This window comes from Aethalodelphis obliquidens, unplaced genomic scaffold (genome assembly GCF_003676395.1).
Source record: "Aethalodelphis obliquidens isolate GAN/ISIS:26980383/991018 unplaced genomic scaffold, ASM367639v1 scaffold67, whole genome shotgun sequence".
Lineage (NCBI taxonomy): Eukaryota > Metazoa > Chordata > Mammalia > Artiodactyla > Delphinidae > Aethalodelphis > Aethalodelphis obliquidens.
Window position 1 is genome coordinate 10,028,286 of NW_020838011.1, and position 20,918 is coordinate 10,049,203.

At 34.8% G+C, this 20,918-nt stretch overlaps 1 protein-coding gene across 1 annotated transcript in view; it reads right to left on the reverse strand.

Annotated features, from left to right (window-relative positions):
- Positions 1-2,045: 2,045 nt before the first annotated feature.
- LOC113611085 (uncharacterized) overlaps positions 2,046-20,918 on the reverse strand; it is a 46,540-nt gene continuing 27,667 nt past the window's right edge. The window contains 4 exon segments of the mRNA XM_027089651.1: positions 2,046-2,325; positions 6,777-6,996; positions 7,464-7,551; positions 10,050-10,201. Of these exon segments, the coding sequence (XP_026945452.1) occupies positions 2,046-2,325; positions 6,777-6,996; positions 7,464-7,551; positions 10,050-10,201 (740 nt within the window).

Consider the following 20,918-nt stretch of genomic DNA (forward strand, 5'->3'; position numbering starts at 1 on the left):
ATTGATTTGGAGTGTACAAAGATTTGGATCATCCTACCAGGTAAAGAACCCTGACCAGAGGATAAACGGCATGTGGAATGTTTATGAACAAAGTAAGTAAAAATATTAAGTTCAGTCTCTTGCATAACTAAGGTCTGAGAAAGTAAGATTTATGTAAAAGTACCTGGCTGATGGGATTTGGTTTCTGCTTTATTATCCTAGAATGAACAGTTTTATGAATGACTGGTAAGGAAAGTCTGTTCTTAACCTTTTTTTAAAAAAAATCCAAATATATGCTGCAGTTATTCTAGCTAATGCAGTTGGTATCACCCAGGAATTTTTGCCAGATGACTTCTGATGATTCTCAGGCAAAGGAAGAAACCTGTAGATGACCAGAGGGCAGAAAGGGATAAATCAGGTGAGCAGCAGCTAGGGAGCTGAAGTAAGTCAAACCAAATGGGTGCCTGCACTTGGGCAGTGTTCAGGGCCAGGGATGGCCAGCCCACCTCTCATTAGATCTCAGCTATTTGCTACATTTTAATTACCAAAAATAAATTGAGCATAGAACAAACACAAACAGCTCTTCTCGAAACATAATTGTAAAAGTCAAAACGTATCCGTATGAATCACTCTTTTAGAAAGAAAACATTTAACAAACACATTTTCAGCCTTCACAAAAAAATTTTTAGAATTTATTTGCATTTTCAGTAATGTACATATTCTAGAGGAAATACCTGTACGTTCTGGTGATACAATTATTTTTAAATTGGAAGTAATTTTCGATATACCATATTAAAATAAATAAGAATTTCAAAAAATTCAGTAAGCTGATAGATGTCATTTATTTCTTCAATTATATATCAAATACTGAAATTAAAACTTTAATTAGACATGTCATTAAGTTTATGATGGGTAAAGAAAGTAAAATCTTTAATCTATTTGTTAAATTAATGCAAAGCTGAATCCAATATGAACATTTCTCTTTAGTGCTTTGCATTTATGCATGTTTACTACAACATATCTTTGGTCAAACAGGTCTGCTAACATCTTATATCCTTGGCATAACAATTATTGATGAATTTAAATTTGTAGGAGATAGAGACTGAAAAATAGCATAATAATCGTATCTTTCAGGTAAATATTTGTTTTTGACAGAAAACTACACTTTTGATTATAAATAGCAATTGTAGATTATGAGCTTTAATGATTTTTAAATATAATGAATTGACATTTAACTTTAAGGTTATCAATTGTACTGTAAATTAAAATTTTCATAAAATTATTTTAAAATTTTCCTATATTTGTTATTTTTTTCTAAAAATTATCTGTTCCCCCTTAAAATATTGCTTACATTCTCTGTCCCTGACAAAAAAATCAATGATTCAATCGATCTCTTGTTTGAAGGCAGTGCTCAGTCTCTTGCACTAAAGGGCACACAAGAATACTTGCTGACTAAAGGCAGAAATGTGGGTATGATTATCTATGTGTTTAATGGAAATTTGTAGACCTTCCCTGGTGTGATGTGCCATCACAATTATTATCAATTCGTGCTCTGACCCCAGTAACACTGGGCAAACAGAAAGACTTATTTTTATGACAAATGAAATCATTACTCTTATGATATACTAGTCTCCTGTGATGGTTTCCTAATTTGTATGTTCTAGAGGAACTTGTGAATTTTTTTTCTCTGTGGTCCCTGCATCTATCAACTTTGGCTTACATTTTGTGTGTTCCCCAGGATTCAGCATATTGTCAGTCAGCATATCACTTAAGGTTAAAAGTAAAGGAAAAATTGATATTATTAATAGAATAAACGTAAAATTATTAGTGAACCTTTGTCAGGAATGTTTGAGGAAGAGGGTAAAGCCACCTGGGAAAAGACAAAAGAAGAAGGGGACATGCCCACCAGTTAATGCTATTGTTGAATTCTAGACTTTATCTCTAGCTTAAGGCAGAGAGGAATGGGAATTTTGAAAACAGGATGAAGATGTTATGTTTTCATTAAGGCCATTGTGGCTAGAATGAACAGAATTGCCCATACAAGTCTTTACCAAACTTAGAAAGATCTATTCTCTCTTTTTCTTCTTTCCTGTTTTAACAAATTTTAGACAAGAAAACAAACAACGTTTTGTGACCAAGAATACAGCAGTTGCCACACAGGCCAGCAAGAACCCAATCACATCCAAAGAGTGGTACTGGAACCAGGTGAGGTCGTGGGCAGCTGGCCGCAGGTGCTTGGCTCCTTTGTGGTGCATGACAAACTCGATCCAGAAGACTGCTCGGTCCAGGGGCTTTACAGGCTGATCATGGTGAAGCCGTGATAACCTCATAGCATTCTCTTTATAACTGGTAGGCAAAAACAAACAAAAACATAGAAATTATAGAGCTTTTGTTTTCATTAAAAGCAAGCATACAATACATGATATGTGTTATGCAAGCCAAAATCCATAGGTGTGTTGAGAAAAACATTTTAATTCTTGCTGTGACATGAACTTTGCTGGTCACATAGCATGTTAAGAGTTGTGAAAGAGGGGTGTGGAAGAAATATATTCTTAATGGAGTGTGGTAAAATGCAAACATATAAAAAAGATGGAATAAATCAGTTGTAAATGTATAGCCTCATTTTTCCAAAAAGGAATTTTGGTATTGTGTGAATTATAGTTTCCAGGACTGTTCCAGACCAAGACTCTGAATAACCCTATTTTGAGAGAAAATACCCATTAGAGAGTCCATAAGCATGGCCTCTAATGTCAGACTAATTAATGATGACAGACATAGAAACTGATAGTCAACAGTAGTGAGACATTTTTGCAATGCCTGAGATCGACACTGTGATAATGCCTCCATTGCACACACCTGTGCCTTTGTGATGCAAAAGACAGTGTCTATAAATTGGCAGTGTCAAGATTGGATGAAGATACTAAGGTAATTTTAGAAATGGCAAGGACATGGGTTTTGAGTTTTTGAGGTAAATAGAAATGTCTCACTAGCATAAAGCCCATAATCAATGTGGCATCACAAGAGCAATAGTTAACAACTCTAATAGTCTCTCAAACACCAGTGGTTATAGGTATGTCTTCAAAAGGCATGTTCTGAATTCACTGGAGATTTCTTGATGGCTGAGACAAGAATTAGTATGTTTACCTTTGGTTTTGTGTTAGAGATAAAAGTTCCAGCTTGCAGACATGAAGATGACAGAAAGTAGAGATGTGAAGAGATGTCCTGGTGCAAGTTGGACATTGTTGGGATCAGAGAAGAAGAAATGTAATCATCATTCACCAGTGAACATGATACACAACATCCAGCAGCAAGAGGTAATTTACTTGTGTTCTTTTTTTTGTGCACAGTGAGAAAGAATAGTCATACTCTCTCTTTTTGTTTTGTTGTTTTGTTTGTTTTGTTTTTCGTTGTTTTCATACTCTCTTTCAACCAGATTGAAATATAGGTAGGACTAGAAGAGTAGTTACACAAGTTTCATCCTAATACATTTTAGGCAAACTACAGTGGTGATAAGAGACTATCTGTTCAAATCATATTTTTATTCAAGGTTTTCTCCATTTATAGATAGAGATTTAAAATTTGAAATATGCATATACTTGACAGATACACTTGTACATGTGAATACAAATAAAAATACAGTAAGCCTTCCTACAAATGAGATAGGATAATCTATGCTCATTAAGATGATTACTTAATATTTGTTGTACACTGTTTTATGACAGTTATGTTAAAATATTATGAAATTGCTATGGTTTATGTATTTAAATATAAACTTCGTGCTCCTTAACTCCTTTAAGGAATAAGAAAATGGAATACAAATACATTATATATATACTCTACACTAAACACTTTTGTTCCCAGATAATTTCAGACTTAGAATTAAGTTTAGGGTTAAAGTTAAGGTATTTTTTTGTTTGTTATTTTTGTTTCTTTTTTTTGTTTATTTTCTTTTTCAGTACCCGAGCCTCTCACTGTTGTGGCCTCTCCCATTGCGGAGCACAGGCTCCGGACGCACAGGCTCAGCGGTCATGGCTCACGGGCCCAGCCGCTCCGCGGCACGTGGGATCCTCCCAGACCGGGGCACAAACCCACGTCCCCTGCATCGGCAGGCAGACCCCCAACCACTGCGCCACCAGGGAAGCCCAGTTAAGGTATTTTTAAAATAAATAATTTCAGGTATTTTCCTGGGAAATTCTAAGAGTATAATTTTTTCACATCAATAGTTTTCAAATCAACAAGAAAATTTAGTAAGCCTTCTATAAAATGAAGTAGAATTTTTAAAAATTACAGAATTTACCTACTCTGATATTTAGTAAAATGAACCAAATTATCAGCAATTAACAATTTGGTAATAGCCTAATAGATTAGACATCAAGATCATCATTTATGAGAAACAAAAGATCATAGTAAGCCTTGCTGAACTCCTAACCTCCCTTTCCAGATCCTGATGATATATATAATATTCTGAAATATATGATTTGAATATATATGTATCTTAACAAAAATCTTTTGATTGCAATGTGAGTGGAAGGGGAAAATGGACCACCAGGGCTGACTTTTTAGGATGAGTTCAAGGCAGATATTGAGTGTCTTCCCTTTTGGAAATGAATACATTGACCACTTTGTCTAGAAAACCTTGCTGCTAGGGCTTTAACAGATGGTTTTTCATAGACTAGTTCCACTAAAGAAAGCTGCAAAAAATTCCATTTATGTTGACCTTCTCTCCTAACTCCTAAATTGCAGGTTTCAGTAATGTGAATGGAATATTACAACTATCCTTCAAGTTTTGCCTCTGAATAAAAATAATTGAGTCTGAGATAAACTGGAAACAAATTTTTTTTTTTTTTTTGCAGTACACGGGCCTCTCTCATTGCGGAGCACAGGCTCCAGACGCGCAGGCCCAGCGGCCATAGGTCACAAGCCCAGCCGCTCTGCGGCATGTGGGACCGGGGCACGAACCCGTATCCCCTGCATCGGCAGGCAGACTCCCAACCACTGCGCCACCAGGGAAGCCCGGAAACAACATTTAAAATAAGGTATCTATACAAATGTGGAGCAAATAGTGAAAGCAAGATGAAACACATGACAGCAACTTACACAATACTGGGGAAAAAACATAAAAATGACAGACTTAGAATGTAATTAGGCATAATACATAATTCAAAAGAAGAGGAAAGTTTGAGTAGAGTAAGAATGTGAGAGTTATGAACAAAAGCTCGAGGATCAGATTATGAAACAAGAGGAGGTAACAAAAGACAAGATGAGCTATTGAAATTAGTTGTTAAAAATAGCACTTTAAGGGATTAATAAGAAAATTACAAACAGTAAGTAATGTTCATGAAAAAGTGAATTTACTAATTTATGGACTATTTGAAGGAATCTCAGTAAATTAAGAAAGCAAAAAATGATTAGAACAATTAGAAAATAATAGAGAAAGAAAACAAACTCAAATATTTTAACATAGGAAATATTAAAATCTGATGTCCCTGAAATAGAGATAAAAAATGGAATTAAAAGACATTTTAATAAACAAAAAAAATTAATTTCTGAAAAGGAAAATTGAATAATTTTCATCCTAGATTAACAGTGGTAAAAGAATACACTATAATCCCAGGAAAATGTAGAAAACAAATGATAAGGATATGCCATGTTTAAGTTTCTGAATTTAAAAAATACTATCTATTTCCAGGCTGAACAAGAAACTCTTAAAAAGTAATACTGATCAGAAAGTCCTCAAAACCCTACAGCAGCATTTAAAGCCAGAAGATCATAAGTAACCCTGCACAGTTCAAAAGGAAAGAAAGTGAGATCTAAGTATGTTATATTCAGATAGGTGTCATTCTCCCATCAAGTCAATGAGCAAATATTGTTAATTGTGATTCCAGGGAGTCCATGACTCTTTGATGAAAGAAAATTCCATATGAAGCATTCAGTTAAGAATGAATTCAAAATATTTTGTAGAATCTCTGATTCAATGGTGATTATTGATTCTCTTAAAATATGTGAAAAGATTAAATTACTGTGAGGAAAATAAGTGCCATAAATATTGACAAATTAAAAATTTAAGTAATATATATTAGAGATGAAATAACTTCCAATTTCAACTATTAGTGGCTAAAATTAAAACACATTGTTAAAAATAAACACTATGTATACATATATTAATTCTTAACCTTGGTGAGACCTTTCAGAGAAAAATATTAAGATATAATCATCTGTATCTAAAGTTCATATAGTTTATAAATGTAGTTTACAAATTTATTTTATCTTTAGCTAAATCAGATAAAATTTAAAATTTTGTTTAAAAATGCATATATAGTATCAATTGATATTTATAAAATTATTAACTACTCTAACTACTCCTCCCTGTATATATGCATATACTGATTAATTATATACACCAAGTGTTAACAATGATTATTTTTGAATGATCAATATTGGGTGAATTATCACTTCCATTTTTGTACTTACTGAATGGTTATAATATTTAAATAAACATATATATTTGTTTATAAAAAAAGCAGATTATCCAGAAAATTATCTAAGAATTTATGTAATCACCAACATTATTTATTTTGAAAAAACATTAATATAATATTTGAAATCTTAGTTTGTTTTATCATCTCAGACAATCACTTCAGCAATTTGGGAAATGAAATAATAAAATGGTTTTTAAATGGTCATGTTATAGTTGTTATTTGAAAATACACTAGTTAGAAATGCATGAAACATTGGACATTTTTGAGTATGATGGGTAGCATAATTAATGACAAGCCTTTAAAAGTAGTAGTACTTACAAATGTTCATTAATGACTGTTCTCAAGGCATTGAGTAAATCTGCACTTGTCATTGTGTTTATGTTCACCTCCACAGCTGCTCCTTTGGCCTTCATGTGAGCAATGTTGTCAGGCTGATCAGCAAACATGGGAACTCCCACCATACGCACCCCATGATAGATAGCTTCATAGATCCCATTGGTTCCACCATGAGTGATAAAACCTTTTGCTTTGGGATGACCTAGTTTGGGGATTGGATGAGAAGCAGGTGAGGATTTCATGATACTTAATACATTAATAGAATTTCAGAGAGAGATGGGGAAAAAACTATTGGATAACTCAATGAAGAAGGCAGTGTTTTCTACAAAAGCCAAGAACGTGGGGAATTGCTATCTCAGATAATCATGATCCCCGAAAAAGGTGGAATTAACTTCCTCTGCATTGTCTAGAAAGACTTACTGAGGAGGCCATATCAGAACTGAAATCGAAACTTGGAGAGCGGTGAGAGTCTTAACTGAAGATTCTCTTTTATGAGCCAGAGTAAGCATCAATCTATAAAATTAATGGTCCATTCTTTAATTATATCTGCTTTAAAACTGCAAGTAAAATGTGGAAATTTAAATATTTAAAATGTTTATTGAATTTACTTGCTGTTAAGCAGCTACTTGCCCATCATCCAACTGTACAGCTTTTTTTTCTTGGTCTTACCAAGAAGATCATTCTGTGGTATCCAATCATGGAGCCGAGTATGGGCTCCTAACGTGGCCGGTTTCTTTCCTTTGTATCTCCATAAAACCTGTGGAAGACAGTGCTTTAATTTTGTAAGTAAAAACACAAAATTAAGGCATTTTAAGGCCATAGAGTTATTTATAAATCATATAGTCCATCTTAGTTTTTTTTTTTTTGACTATTTGAAAGCCTGTGTTGAGGTATTACATGAAGTATACAGAAGTTCATAAAAAGTTCAAACAACTGATGTTCATGTATATCTGTTACAGCAGTTAACTTTAAGTCATAAACAAAAGAATATTGCGAAGAAAGTTTTTCAAGAAAAAGTATACTAAAATCTGAAAACAGCAAATACCACTTGATGTTCTGAAAGGATAAAAATGATAATTTGTAAGTTTTATTAATTTAAGAAACATAGATTGTGTTCTAAATAATTTGTTGGATATTCAAGATATAATATATCATGTTTAAATCTATAACCATTATTTTGTTTTCAGATATTTTATAGCTGAGTGCAGATTACTTTTCTTGCATAAAAATATAATTGAATAGAGAGGGTCATGAGCATAATGTTCTTCCTTATTTCTTTGTATTTTGAGAGGAATTGATAAATGAGAGAAAAGTGCAGTTTGCTTCCCTCCCTGACATGCTCCAAGGCATGACAGTTGTATTCCACATGCTTCAAATAGCTCCTGCTTTCTTGGAATCAACTCTGGGCCTTAATTCCCAAATGGAGACAAGTCCAAACGCTTTTCACTTTCATCTTCTGTTTCAGTTATTTGTGAAACTGATCTAGGTTGCATAGTAGTTTATCAAGGAAGATTTTATTCTAAGCAGAGCTTCAGTCCTCTGTGCCTAACAGGCTGAAGATCCAGTGGAGAATCTGATGGTGGAAACCAGAAGCTCTTTTCTAGGGACAGAAGAGAGGGTTTTTTTTTTTCAGGTAGCATAAAAGGCTGACTCTCTTGTTCCCCAGGCTATGGCTCCAAGGAGTGAGGCACGTCCCAGGCAGAAAACCAGGCATGACTGGAGCAGAGCATCACCAGTGTCATCAGCAAAGAGTCTGGGACATTGACATATTGAATGACTTAACATCCCAGCCAGGCCGGTATGAGGGGTGCACATGTCCTCCAAATTCTGAGTTCTAAGCATCCTGTTCTGCCCTGAATGGCCGGCAGGTGGTGCACAAACCCGCCCTTTCTCAGCCCATCCTCCTTTACGTGATAGTTGAGAGGAACATACAAAAGAGGTAGTTTGCAAACATTGAGAGATAAGGTAAAACTGCTTGCCTTTACCTTTTTTGAAAGGGCTTATACTAATAGTCTATTAAATATACTATTATCACCTAAAAGCTTTTGGAAGTGAGATTGTGAGTGAAGAAATAGAAAATAAATAGGACTAGTTTAGGCAGAATATGAGGGTTAAAAAGCATTAAAACGAACATGAATACTACGTAACTTTGTCATGAGGCCATCCTAGTTCTTAAGTTTCAAATGTAATGTTTTCCAAAAATATAATTAGCTTTAAAAGTTTTTTGGCTGCTTTTTGGATGATTTGTTGCCTTTCTGCCCTCCCTCCCTTCCTTCCTCCCTTTGTTTTTCTTTCTTTCTTTCTTCCTTCCTTCCTGCCTGCCTTCCTTCCTTTCTCTCTCTCTTTTTCTCTCTTTTTCCCTTTTTTTGTTTTTGAGGGGGAATGAGATAGAGGATTTGTTTATACTCTATTATTTAATGAAGTATCTTGTTAGGATGCTAACCTTTTGTTACATAATTTTTTTCTTTCTTTTTTCTTTGTTTTCTGTATGACAATTTTCAGATTAAATACTAATAGGTGGCAAACTCTTCATCAGAAAAGTTTAAAAATAAAAATCCAGAGTTTTAACAGGCCTAAATAGTACACTTACAATTATAGAGTTTTATTTACTTTAATATAAAAATATAAAGAGACAGGGTGTTTTGTGAATGGAAGTATATAAAGAGTAGAAATCTAGAATTAACAAAATTAAAGTTAATTGAATGTCATAAATTAGAAAATATATACTGTTTGACAATAACACTAGGATCTTTAATTGTTTTAACTGTAGGAAATTTATCTTAGATAGATTAGGCTTCTATTTCTAAACCAACTATACTTTAATTGAATCCTAATAAAGCCTAGCAATATAAAGTATATTCTTGAACATGATTCTACCCTACTCTATGTGTAATCTCTCTTTTCCTGGACCTTGAAGCTAACACACTTTAGAACTTTTGGGAAGAGTCAGTGCAAGTCATAAGGTTTCAAAGAGTAAAAAGTTATTAGAATCTTAACATTTTCATCTCTATTTCATTGAAAATAAGTGACTTCATGAAAAGATGTATTTTCATAGTAATGCGAAGGCTCAGTAGGCAAATGGTAAAATGTGCCCCAAATACATTTTAATGTTTTGAGACATTTTTACTTAAAGGTGGTGCCAGTTCTTCTCAGTGTATGATGAGTTACAACTTTCACCTAGAAAGAGTACTATTAGCCACACACTCTCTCCAGTTGGCAGAGCAGCTGCCCACCATGACTGGAGTTTGTACTAACCTTCTGTGGAATCTGGGCAAGGGCTGAGGCAATGAGATTGGCTTTTTCTTCTGTGAGGATTTTGACCATTGACCCCAGAGAAAACACCACAATACCATCTTCGCCTGAACTTTGGACAAATTCTTCCATTTCCTGCAGAGATAAAATTCTTTCTCTTACACAAGTGCAGGATCACAGGGGGAAAAAGGCTCTCCTACATTTCTAAATAGGCAGACTCAAGAGAAGTGTCAGGGACATTGTTAGACTGATTCTGTCTTCTGCCACATAGAACCATCTAGTCTCTTTAAGAGGAAATATATTTCTGAAAACTATGGCTTAAATATATAATGAGTGATTACACATAAAGCCATGGAACCAAACCATTATACAAAATGAATAGGCGATAAGAGGCCGATGTTCTCATGGTACATGGAACTATTACTCCCAAGGCTTAATTTTATGAACCAACAGAGCTGGTGGCAAACTTGTAAAAATATTCCTTTGAAGGAAGCCCAAAGAAGGGTTCTGAATGAGGCTTTGAAAATTTTTAGCATGCCAGTTTACATCCAATAAATTATGAATAACTTGATCTAACTTCCTGTTAGGCGTTCAGAATATTTTTCTCATGTTTATTATTTCCCTGATTAATAGGGCTAAAAAATATTTTTTAAGAAATGGTATATATAGTAATACATTTGAAAAGATGATAATGCAGTTAAATTCCTGCTACAATCATGATAACACTTATGAGACAGTGTTTCTCTGCCTTCCCACAAGAGTGTGACACTAACTGCATGCCCAAAATTTGAGGCTTAGCACAGATTCTCTGCAAATAAAATTCTCTTGATCATCACTTACAGTTGTGCAAACTAGGCATAGCAAAGTCTGGGATTGGGGTGTTTCACATAATCTATGTAAATGTCACCCTCTAGAGATATGTCATCTCTTTGTAACTATATGTGGTCACCCTGCAATCACTATGTTTCTCAGTTTAAGGCTAGTAAAATTACAACGGGAAGGACAATACCATAAATGAAATTAGACTGCTAGTTTTACTTAGTTAATGTTAAGAGAATATCTGATGTCCCAGGAATTGGTATTTTACCATTTTGATTCAACTCCCTAAACAGATAGTGATTGAATAAAGAAACATTACACACACACAAGCACATATGCAGGCACATATACACACAGGTATATTAAGATTTACACACTTACCTGTTTGATTTGGATTCTTGATTTAACTCTCATTTCTTTTCTATTCTGTGTATCCGGTGACTGGCATAATTCTTTCATCAGAGATATAAGCCAAGATTGGTATTGCCCAAATATCTATATTAATAATTGGGTTTGGGATGGAATAATTTTTCTACCTTGTGACCTTGCGAAACATGTCTGAGTCATTTTTGTGAAATTGTCTGCATGTGAAAAGTGAGGTTGGAAGGATAAACATAATAGTGTGGCAAGGTATTACCTAATGAGCCATGGGATATGTCTTATCTCTTTCTGTACCTTTATTTATTTTAGATATTGGTTTACTATCTCCAGTAATAACACTCAATAGAGCTTGTCTTCAGCTATACCTTAGTTGGTGTGAAAAGCATATTCAGAATCCTGAAGTAAAGTTTTAAACTTCAATATTCATCTTACCCTAAACAGAAATCAAGAACTCACCTGGGAGCACCGTTTAACCTGCTATCTTCTACAGAGATTATGTTTGTTTACCCACAACCCAAGCAAATGAATATCTGTCTCTTCACTGCCTATTGATAAAGATAAATACAATATTCTTACTGTATTTACCTATTATTTTCCTTTGTTTCTCAATATTATTTGCTTCTAATATTTCTGGCAGTCCATATTTATTCTTTAATAACATTGGAATATGGGTGTATGATTTTCTCTTTTACTCCAAAAAAACCCCTGATATCATGGTCATAAAGAACCAATTCAGCGTTTGGGTTTCTCAGTTTTATGATTTCTACTTTATGTTGATGACTCCCAATTTATTTCTAATGCTCTCTGCTGAGACTAAACCTTGTATTAACAGATGACTTCTAGAAATCTCCACCTGAAAACTCCTTAGACTTCTTAAAGTGAATTTGAACTCATCATTGCTATCTCAAAAAAGCTTTTTCAACTAACTGTTTCCTGGCTCAGTAAATCTCATTGCTCTCCAAGAGGCCCTGTCTGATTCCATGTCTTCCATCAACACTTAACTTCTTCTTACTGACCAAAGCCTGTCAGTAAGAGTCTGCCCAAGACTCACGAAAGCATCTTTATCACTCAAATGATCATAGTAAATGTCCCTATTCATAACTCTATCATGCTTGTTAGGAAGACTACAGCAGTCTTCTTAATGATTTCCAAGGCTCTAGCTTCCTGTTCTTCAATCCAATATCTATACTATGGACACAATGATATTTTTAACATGTCACATGGCAGACTTCATTCTCTGCTTAAATATCAAAGTAAAGTAAAAAAAAAAAGTAATATCATTCACAAAAGACCCCTATGATTTTGAAAATAGATTTGGTGTAGCAAACTGAAGACATCCAGCAGCATAGCTCTGTTATTGACACTGTGGAGAAGAACGAGTATTTGCAAATTACCAAGTCAATGATTCGTATACACAGAAAACGTGTTTTGCATCCAAGTAAAGAAAAATTCAGATGAGAATGTTTCTTTTTTAAGGATTCTATTCAGAATTGGTGATCATGTATACTGCAGGTTGGATAGCCTCCTTTTAGAATCATTACTACTTTGTAATGCTTGGATATATGTCTGAAGTTATATAGGCAATGATTTAATTTGATAATAAAGAAGCAATTTCCAAGGACACTCAGCTTGAAATTGCCAGAGACTGGATGAGAACACTGTCTCACATTTTCCCACCAATATGTTATTGTTCTTTAGATGTCTTGTTCCATGCGTGTGACATCCTGCCTTGATTACTAAGTACTTAGGTGAAATTATTGTGTAAACCTGTAGACCACATTTTAAGAAAGACCTAGCTTAAAGTATTCACTAAGCTTCTATATTTGAAACAGTTATGCGCAGTATGAAATACAAAGCCAATCAAATGTGAGAACAAAACTGAGCAAAAGTATGCAAAAGTTGTTAAATACTTTCATAAGACATTCTAAACGTTATGCTGAGGACTTGCAAAACAAAAATATGGAATTAAACTTTACCACCAATCTTTTTCCTATGGTTATATTATTACACAAAATGAGTTATGAACACAGTGGAAAATTATATAAATAATTGATAAATGGCCATTAAATTTGAATTACCATTGTTTGAATCTATTACTGTAATCCTACATGGTGAGTTTACTGAGATGCCTTTCAGTTTCAAAGAATTCTTAGAGGTAGCCTGAATGTATGGCAAAAGCCTTAATGTAGGTGAGTTGGATGGAGGGAATTGAGCAGAGGACAGTTACCAATCTCTCGGTGGTAAGTTAGGCAAGCCGCAGATATCAACCTAGAAATAACTTTTCTAGGCTCTTTAGCTTATTCATTCCTTTCAAAGGCATGTGAGAAAACTAATATGCATAATTTCTGTATCACTTTTAAAAAATTAATACTTTACTTTTTTAGAGCAATTTTTGGATCACAGCAAAACTGAGGGGAAAGTGGAAATATCTCCCGTGTACCCTTGTCTTCACACATGCATAGACTCCTTCAGTATCAACATCCCCCAAGAGAATCGTACGTTTGTTGCAATTGATGAACCCACACTGAAACATTATAATCATCCAAAGTCTGTTGTTTACATTATAATTAACTCCTAGTATTATAAATTCTGTGGTTTTGGACAAATAATAAAGACATGATCAATCATTATGGTATCATACAGAGTATTTTCACTACCCCAATATTCTTTCATGCTCTGCCTATAAATCCCCCATCCCCATCTAACCCCCTAGCAACCATTGATTTTTTTTTTATGGTCTCCACAGTTTTACCTTTCCCAGAATGTCAGAGTTTGAATCGTACAGTAGGTAAACTTTTCAGATTGGATTTTTTCCTTAATAATAGGGACTTATGGTTCTTCCATTGTTCCATGTCTATTTGTGGCTCAATAACTCATTTTTCAGAGCTGAATAATATTCCTTTGTTTGGATCTGCAACTTGGTTGCTTCCAAGTTTATTCATTCACCAACTGAAGGGCAATGTGATTGCTTCCAAGTTTTGCCAATTACGAATAAAACTTCTATAAATATCCACGTGCACATTTTCGTGTAAACATGTTTTTAACTCCTTTAGTTAAATACCAAGGAGTGTGGTAGTATGGTAAGAGTATGTTTACTTTTATAAGAAACCGCCTAAGTGTTTCCCAAGTGGCTGTACCACTTTACATTCCCACTAGCAATAAGGAGATTTCCTGTTCCACAACTTTCCAGCTTTTGGTGTTGTCAGTGTTTTGCATTTTGGCCATTTTAATAGATGTGAAGTGGTATCTCATTATTATTTTAATTTGCATTTCCCTCAAAACAAATGACATGGAGCATCTTTTTATATGCTTATTTGCCAACTATATATCTCCTTTGTGCAGTATCTGTTATGGTCTTTGGTCTACTTTTTAATCAGGTTTCATGATTTCTTCTTGTGGAGTTTTAAGTGTTTTTAAAAAACATTTTGGATAACAGTTCTTTATCAGACCTGTCTTTTGCAAATATTTTCTCCCAGTCTGTGCCTTGTCTTTTCATTCTCTTGACATTTTATTTCACAGAGCAGAATTTTCTAACATTTTGTTGAGGACTTCTGACTCTATGTTTATGAGAAATATTGATCTGTGGCTTTCTTCCCTTGTAATGTCTTTGTCTGGTTTTGACATTTAGGTAATGCTATCCTCATAAAATGAGTTAGAACTTATTCCCTCAGCTTTTATCCTCTAAAAATGACTATAAAGAATTAGTATAATTTCATCTTTGAATTCATTTTTGTTACAATTTTTTTATCTCTCCTTTTTTGGTTTTTCTTAGGATTTGCATCTCACTGCTTACACAGTTCATCTGTTTTTACATGTTGTCCACTTTTTCTATTTAGAGCCTTTAGCATATTAATCATAATTGTTTCAGGTCCTTGTTTTGAAAATTACAACATTCTTGCCATCTCTGGTGATGATTGTTCTGACTATTCGAAATGTGTTTTTGCCTTTTGGTATGCCTTGTAATTTTTTCTTCATAGCCAGTCATGATGTACTGGGTAAAATAAACTATTGTAAATAGGCCTTTTAAATGTGGTCATGAACTGTGGGGAGAGAGGCAGTCTACAGCCCTAAGATTGGTCTCAGTATTTTACTGAGTCTATGCCTCTGGACTCGTCACAACTCTTTCTCAATTTTTTCTCCCACTTTACTTGGGGCAGGATGGTCTAGAGTTGGGTATATCCCTTTTCCATGTGGTAGTCTAGAGGGACCTGGAGTTGGGTATTTTTCTTCTGCAGGTCAGTTAGGCTCTGATAATACCCCAACACATTGTGTACTGGTTAACTAGTTTACCCTGAGGACAGACCTTTTTAGGAAGAACAGAGTGCTCTAGCTTCTTTCAAAATGATTCCTTTTCCCCTCCCCTAACTGGAAGTAAGGGATTTTTCTTTGATATTTACTATGGAAAATTGGTTGAGCTCCTGGAAGTAAATCTCACAATATTGTGGGGACTCCCTTATGATTGAGTCCCACTGGATTTTTTAACCCTCAGATTTGTCCACACTGAACCTCCAGCAATTCACCAATTATAGTTTAGGTGTTCCTACCCAGGGACTGGTTCCTGTGGTGATTTCCAATCCTGAGTCTCTGCTCTTGAGTGTTCAGATAAGCTGAAACTCTCTGTATATTCCAAAAGAATATACAGATACATTATTAGAATAGAGTTTGATAATTTCAGTGGATACAAAATATTGTGAAATGGCAACTGAAATTTGTGTGTATGAATAAAAGAAAATATAAGTAAAATATATACTTCAACTTCTAATTGTTGAATAATTGTATAAGAGTTGTGTAAACTATGTCTGATTAGAATTGTAAAGTCTTATTAAAACCCATTGTATGTCATGAAGAACCTAGGGGTAAGACAGGAATAAAGACACAGATCTGCTAAAGAATGGACTTGAGGATATGGGGAGGGGGAAGGGTAAGCTGTGACAAAGCGAGAGAGAGGCATGGACATATATACACTACCAAATGTAAGGTAGATAGCTAGTGGGAAGCAGCTGCATAGCACAGGAAGATCAGCTTGGTGCTTTGTGACCTCCTGGAGGGGTGGGATAGGGAGGGTGGGAGGGAAGGAGATGCAAGAGGGAAGAGATATGGGAACATATGTATATGTATAACTGATTCACTTTGTTATAAAGCAGAAAGTAACACACCATTGTAAAGCAATTATACTCCAATAAAAAAAATTGTAGAAAAATAAATAGAGCTATCATGTGCATTGATAGGAAAATCAAAATTCATAAAGATGTCCATTCTCTCCAAATCAATCTACAGATTCCTTGTAATTCTTATTAAAATCTCAAAATCCCAAGGTTCATGAAACTTGATAATTTCTGTAGAATTTTCCATTTAATTTAAAAAATCTACAATAGAAGAGCAAAGAGCTAAGGATAACCAAGGTGCTCTAGAAGAGATAAAAGGGGATAGGGTATTACCCTTCTAGGTATTTTGAGCAGGATGACCAAATAAGATGTCTCTCATGTATCCTCCTACCCCTCAACAACAATGATTTGGCATTTATCCACAGAAAAATGTACCTTTGTTGGAGATTCAGGATACAGATAGGAGACTGTGAAATCTGGGTGCAGTACAAGACAGAAAAAGACCTTTTGAGAAGGCAAGTTTGCAATCAGATGACTGACCCATAGAGTGTGATCCTGGTTGCAGACGTGGAAAAAAGCTCTGTACCCCTGAGAACTCAGCTACAGCCTGTTTCTCTTTGGTTCTGTCACCAACACCATATGCCAAGGAACCCAAGAAGAATCATGCCCACCTGCATGTCGAGTAATAAACACACAAACTTCAGTCTCAGCTGTGGGCCCTGAAGTGGCCCATGAACTGGCTCGAGCACCTATGGGATCCCTGGAAGCAAGTTTGCTAAACTTGGTCAGACTGTAGATTCTGAAAAGACCCTGTAACTGGGCTGCAGCCCCTCCCAGCCACAGTCCTCAAGTAGCCTTGCTGGCACAGCAGCCAGGCAGGAGGCACTCCTGTCTGCACCCCAGGAGATCCGGAAAGGCTCCTATACTTAACTCCAGCTTGCTCACAGCCACAGTCTGCCTGCTGTCCTGAGGGTTCAGGGTCCCAGAGGGAGGCACTTTGACCTACAACCTGGAGATTCTGAAAGGGCCCTAACTTGGCTCTAGCCCCTTCTAGCCACAGTCTGTGAAAAATCCTGCTAACTTACAGACCCAGCAAAATACACTCAAGGCTGTGTCCCCAGAGATCCTGAAGAGTTCCCTACTTAGCTGCAACTCCATCACAGCTACAGTCCATTAGCAGATCTGCCACACAGGGACCCAGTAGGAGACACTCCTGTCTGTGCTCTCAGAGATACTGAAATGGCCATACACTTAGTTCCAGCTCCTCCCAGCCACAGTCCATAAGTCTAATTTTTGATGGGTGGGTAGAGGATGTGGTACACACACACACACACACATATACATAATGGAATATTATTCAGCCATGAAAAAGAAGAAAATCTTGACATTTGTGACAAAATGAATGAAACATTCTAAGTGAAATAAGTCAGACAGAGAAAAACAAATACTATATGATCTCACTGAAATGTGGAATCTTAAAAAAAAAAAGGCCAAATTCAAAGAAATGGGGAGTGGATTGGTGATTTTCAGGGATGGGCGGGGGAGGCTTAGGGAGATGTTGGTCAAAGGGTACGAACTTTCAGTTATAAGATGAATAAGTTCTGGGGATCTAATATTCAGTATGATGACTATGGTTAACAATACTGTACTATATACTTGAAAGCTGCTAAGAGAGTAGACGTTAAATGTTCTCACCACAAAAATAGTAAATAGGTGGGGTGATGGATGTGCTAACTAACATTACTGTAGTGAACATTTCGCTATACTTCTGTGTGTATCAAGTCATCATGTTGTGCACTTTAAACTTACACAATGTTATATGTCAATTATGTCTTAATAAAGCTACAAAAAAGAACAAGTACAAGAAAGAAAGATAATGAATAGAAGAAAAACCACTTAAGTAGTGAAATTTCTGAATGATAAAGCAAACATTGTAGTTAACTAGGGAAAAGAAGAAGCCTTGAATAAATAGTAATGGTACAACTCCTTATCCCTGGGCAAGGGTAAGAAGAAAGAAAGGAGAGGAGAGAAGAAGAGAGGGAAGGAGGCATGAAAGAAGGAAGAAGGAGGAACAGCAAAGGAAGGAAGGTGAAAAGAAAAGAAATCGAGTCCAACCTACAAAATACACAAAAATAAATTAGTAAGTAGATTAAAATCTTCAAAAGCAAAGCAAGACCATAGCTTCTTTGGAGACAATACAAAAGACAATCTTTATGCTTTCAGAGTAAGAAAGGATTTCCTCAAGTGCATAAAGAAAATGGTTAATTAATTTGACTCCATTAAGTTTAAAACCTGAAGGTCTTCATATGATATTTAGGACAATGAGAAGCACATTATAAACTGCCAAGAAGATGTTTGCAATACGTGAAACTAACAAAGGCTTATATAGAGTATACAAGGAATTTATTGAATCCATAATGAAAGCACAAGCAAACCCATTAGAAAAAATGGGCAAAAGACATGAGAAAGATATTCACTGAAAAAGAAATAAAAACGGCCCATAAAATATGAAAAGTTACTTAATCTTAGTAATAGAAATCTAAATAAAACCTAAGATGCAATTTCAGACCTACTATATTGACCAAACTTAAAAAAAAATCATTATTTTGAGGAATTATAAAATTAGAACATGGCGACAGTTGCTGATGACTGTTAATAAAAGTCATTCAATCATATGCTAAGTAAGGATGTGGTACTGTGAGGACTAAAATGCTGTGTTGGTTAAGGTAAAATTTTGTATAGTCTTGGTTGGAGTATAATTTTTTGAGAAAAGTCTGAAATTACCTAGTAGGGGAAATATATTATATATATATATATATATACAATTTACATCCTATTGATACTATTGCTCTGTTATTACAGCAGAGGACATATACAAAAATGTTCATAATAGCAGCATTATATAAAAAAAAATTGTAAATAGATAGTTGTCCACCCACAAAATGTCATGATGTAGTCACACAACAGAACACTATCTATAGAGCTTAAAAAAAAAACCATGATTGCATCTTTAAGAGTATTGAGCATGGGCTTCCCTGGTGGCGCAGTGGTTGAGAGTCCGCCTGCCGGTGCAGGGGACACGGGTTCGTGCCCCGGTCGGGAAAGATCCCACATGCTGCGGAGAAGCTAGGCCTGTGAGCCATGGCCGCTGAGCCTGCACGTCCGGAGCCTGTGCTCCGCAGCGGGAGAGGCCACAACAGTGAGTGGTCCGCGTACTGCAAAAAAAAAAAAAAAAAAAAAAAGAGTATTGAGCATAAGTAGCCCATCTATGCTTGTATTTGTATAATATTTAAATAAACTAAACAATAGAGTGTTGAGGAAATCACATATAATGGTAAACATCAAATTTCCAAGAAAATGTTCGCCAAAATCAGACTTGTGGTTTTTACTGGAAGAAGCATGTTTCTAAGAGACTGACGACTATCTATTTCTTAACTTGCTTGTATGCACACAGAAGTTTATTTTATTATTTACATCAACTGTATACTTACATTTTTTCACTTTTTATTGGTATGATATTTTCTAAAATCTGAAACTTCATGTGTAATCTTTTAAACTATATAAAAATATTTTTATGTTGATGTAAATTGGTTTAAAATTCCTAAGTCAATTGATGAGCTTAAAAAGATGTTTGTAATGCATATCATAGAAAGAAAGGCTTTAGATTCCCTAAAATTCCAGACCAGTTAGAGATCAATAGAATAAACAGCCCATAAGAAAATGGAATAATTGCTGGCCACCTAAGAAAAGGTCTGAAGATAAAGGTTAAATGTTTCAAAAATTTTAGAGGACATTGTGGCAGAGATATAAGTACCAAAGTTTAGGGCAATATATATATGTTTTTTTGTAACACCAGAGCTGGAACAATCGAAGTATAGCTTTCACACTAGACCAGTTCAATGATTTGTTATACCCATTCATATGAATATTACTAAATCAATATAAAGGATAATGTAGATTTTAAAATGTTGTGTGGAAAGATGTCAAATATATATTAAGTGAAAAAGTAGGTAAACATGAATATTTACTCATTATTCTTACTGGTAAAAGAAAGAAAAAATGTATATTTATGTTTAATAATACATAGACAATATCTTGATGTAAAAACAAGAAAAGTTAATAGTGCTTATGTAGGAGAAACATGAAGCTAATTATCATTCATTATATATACTTTTGTTCCATTCAAATTTTTTAGCAATTTGTATTAGTTATTTTTATCATGACATCAGGAATGAAATTATACTCATAGTGCATTCAGAATTGCTTAATAAAGAACATGAGAGTACAGCAATGAAAATCAATGACAGTACTTACAGTAAAAGAAAAACCTATTAAAGATGTTAGAGTTAAAAATTTGCCATTGATCCTAAGGACTATATTTGTTTCATAATATGTATACATACAGAATCCTATACCTTTCCTCTATTTATGTATAATATGACAAATGTCCTAGAAAGTTATTGATTAGAACTAGGGCAGCATCTCTAATAATCAGAGTATTTTTCTAATTCTGTGTTTTGTGTTTATTTGTGAGGGAAGTATTGAGGCCAAGGCCCTAGTCTTATTT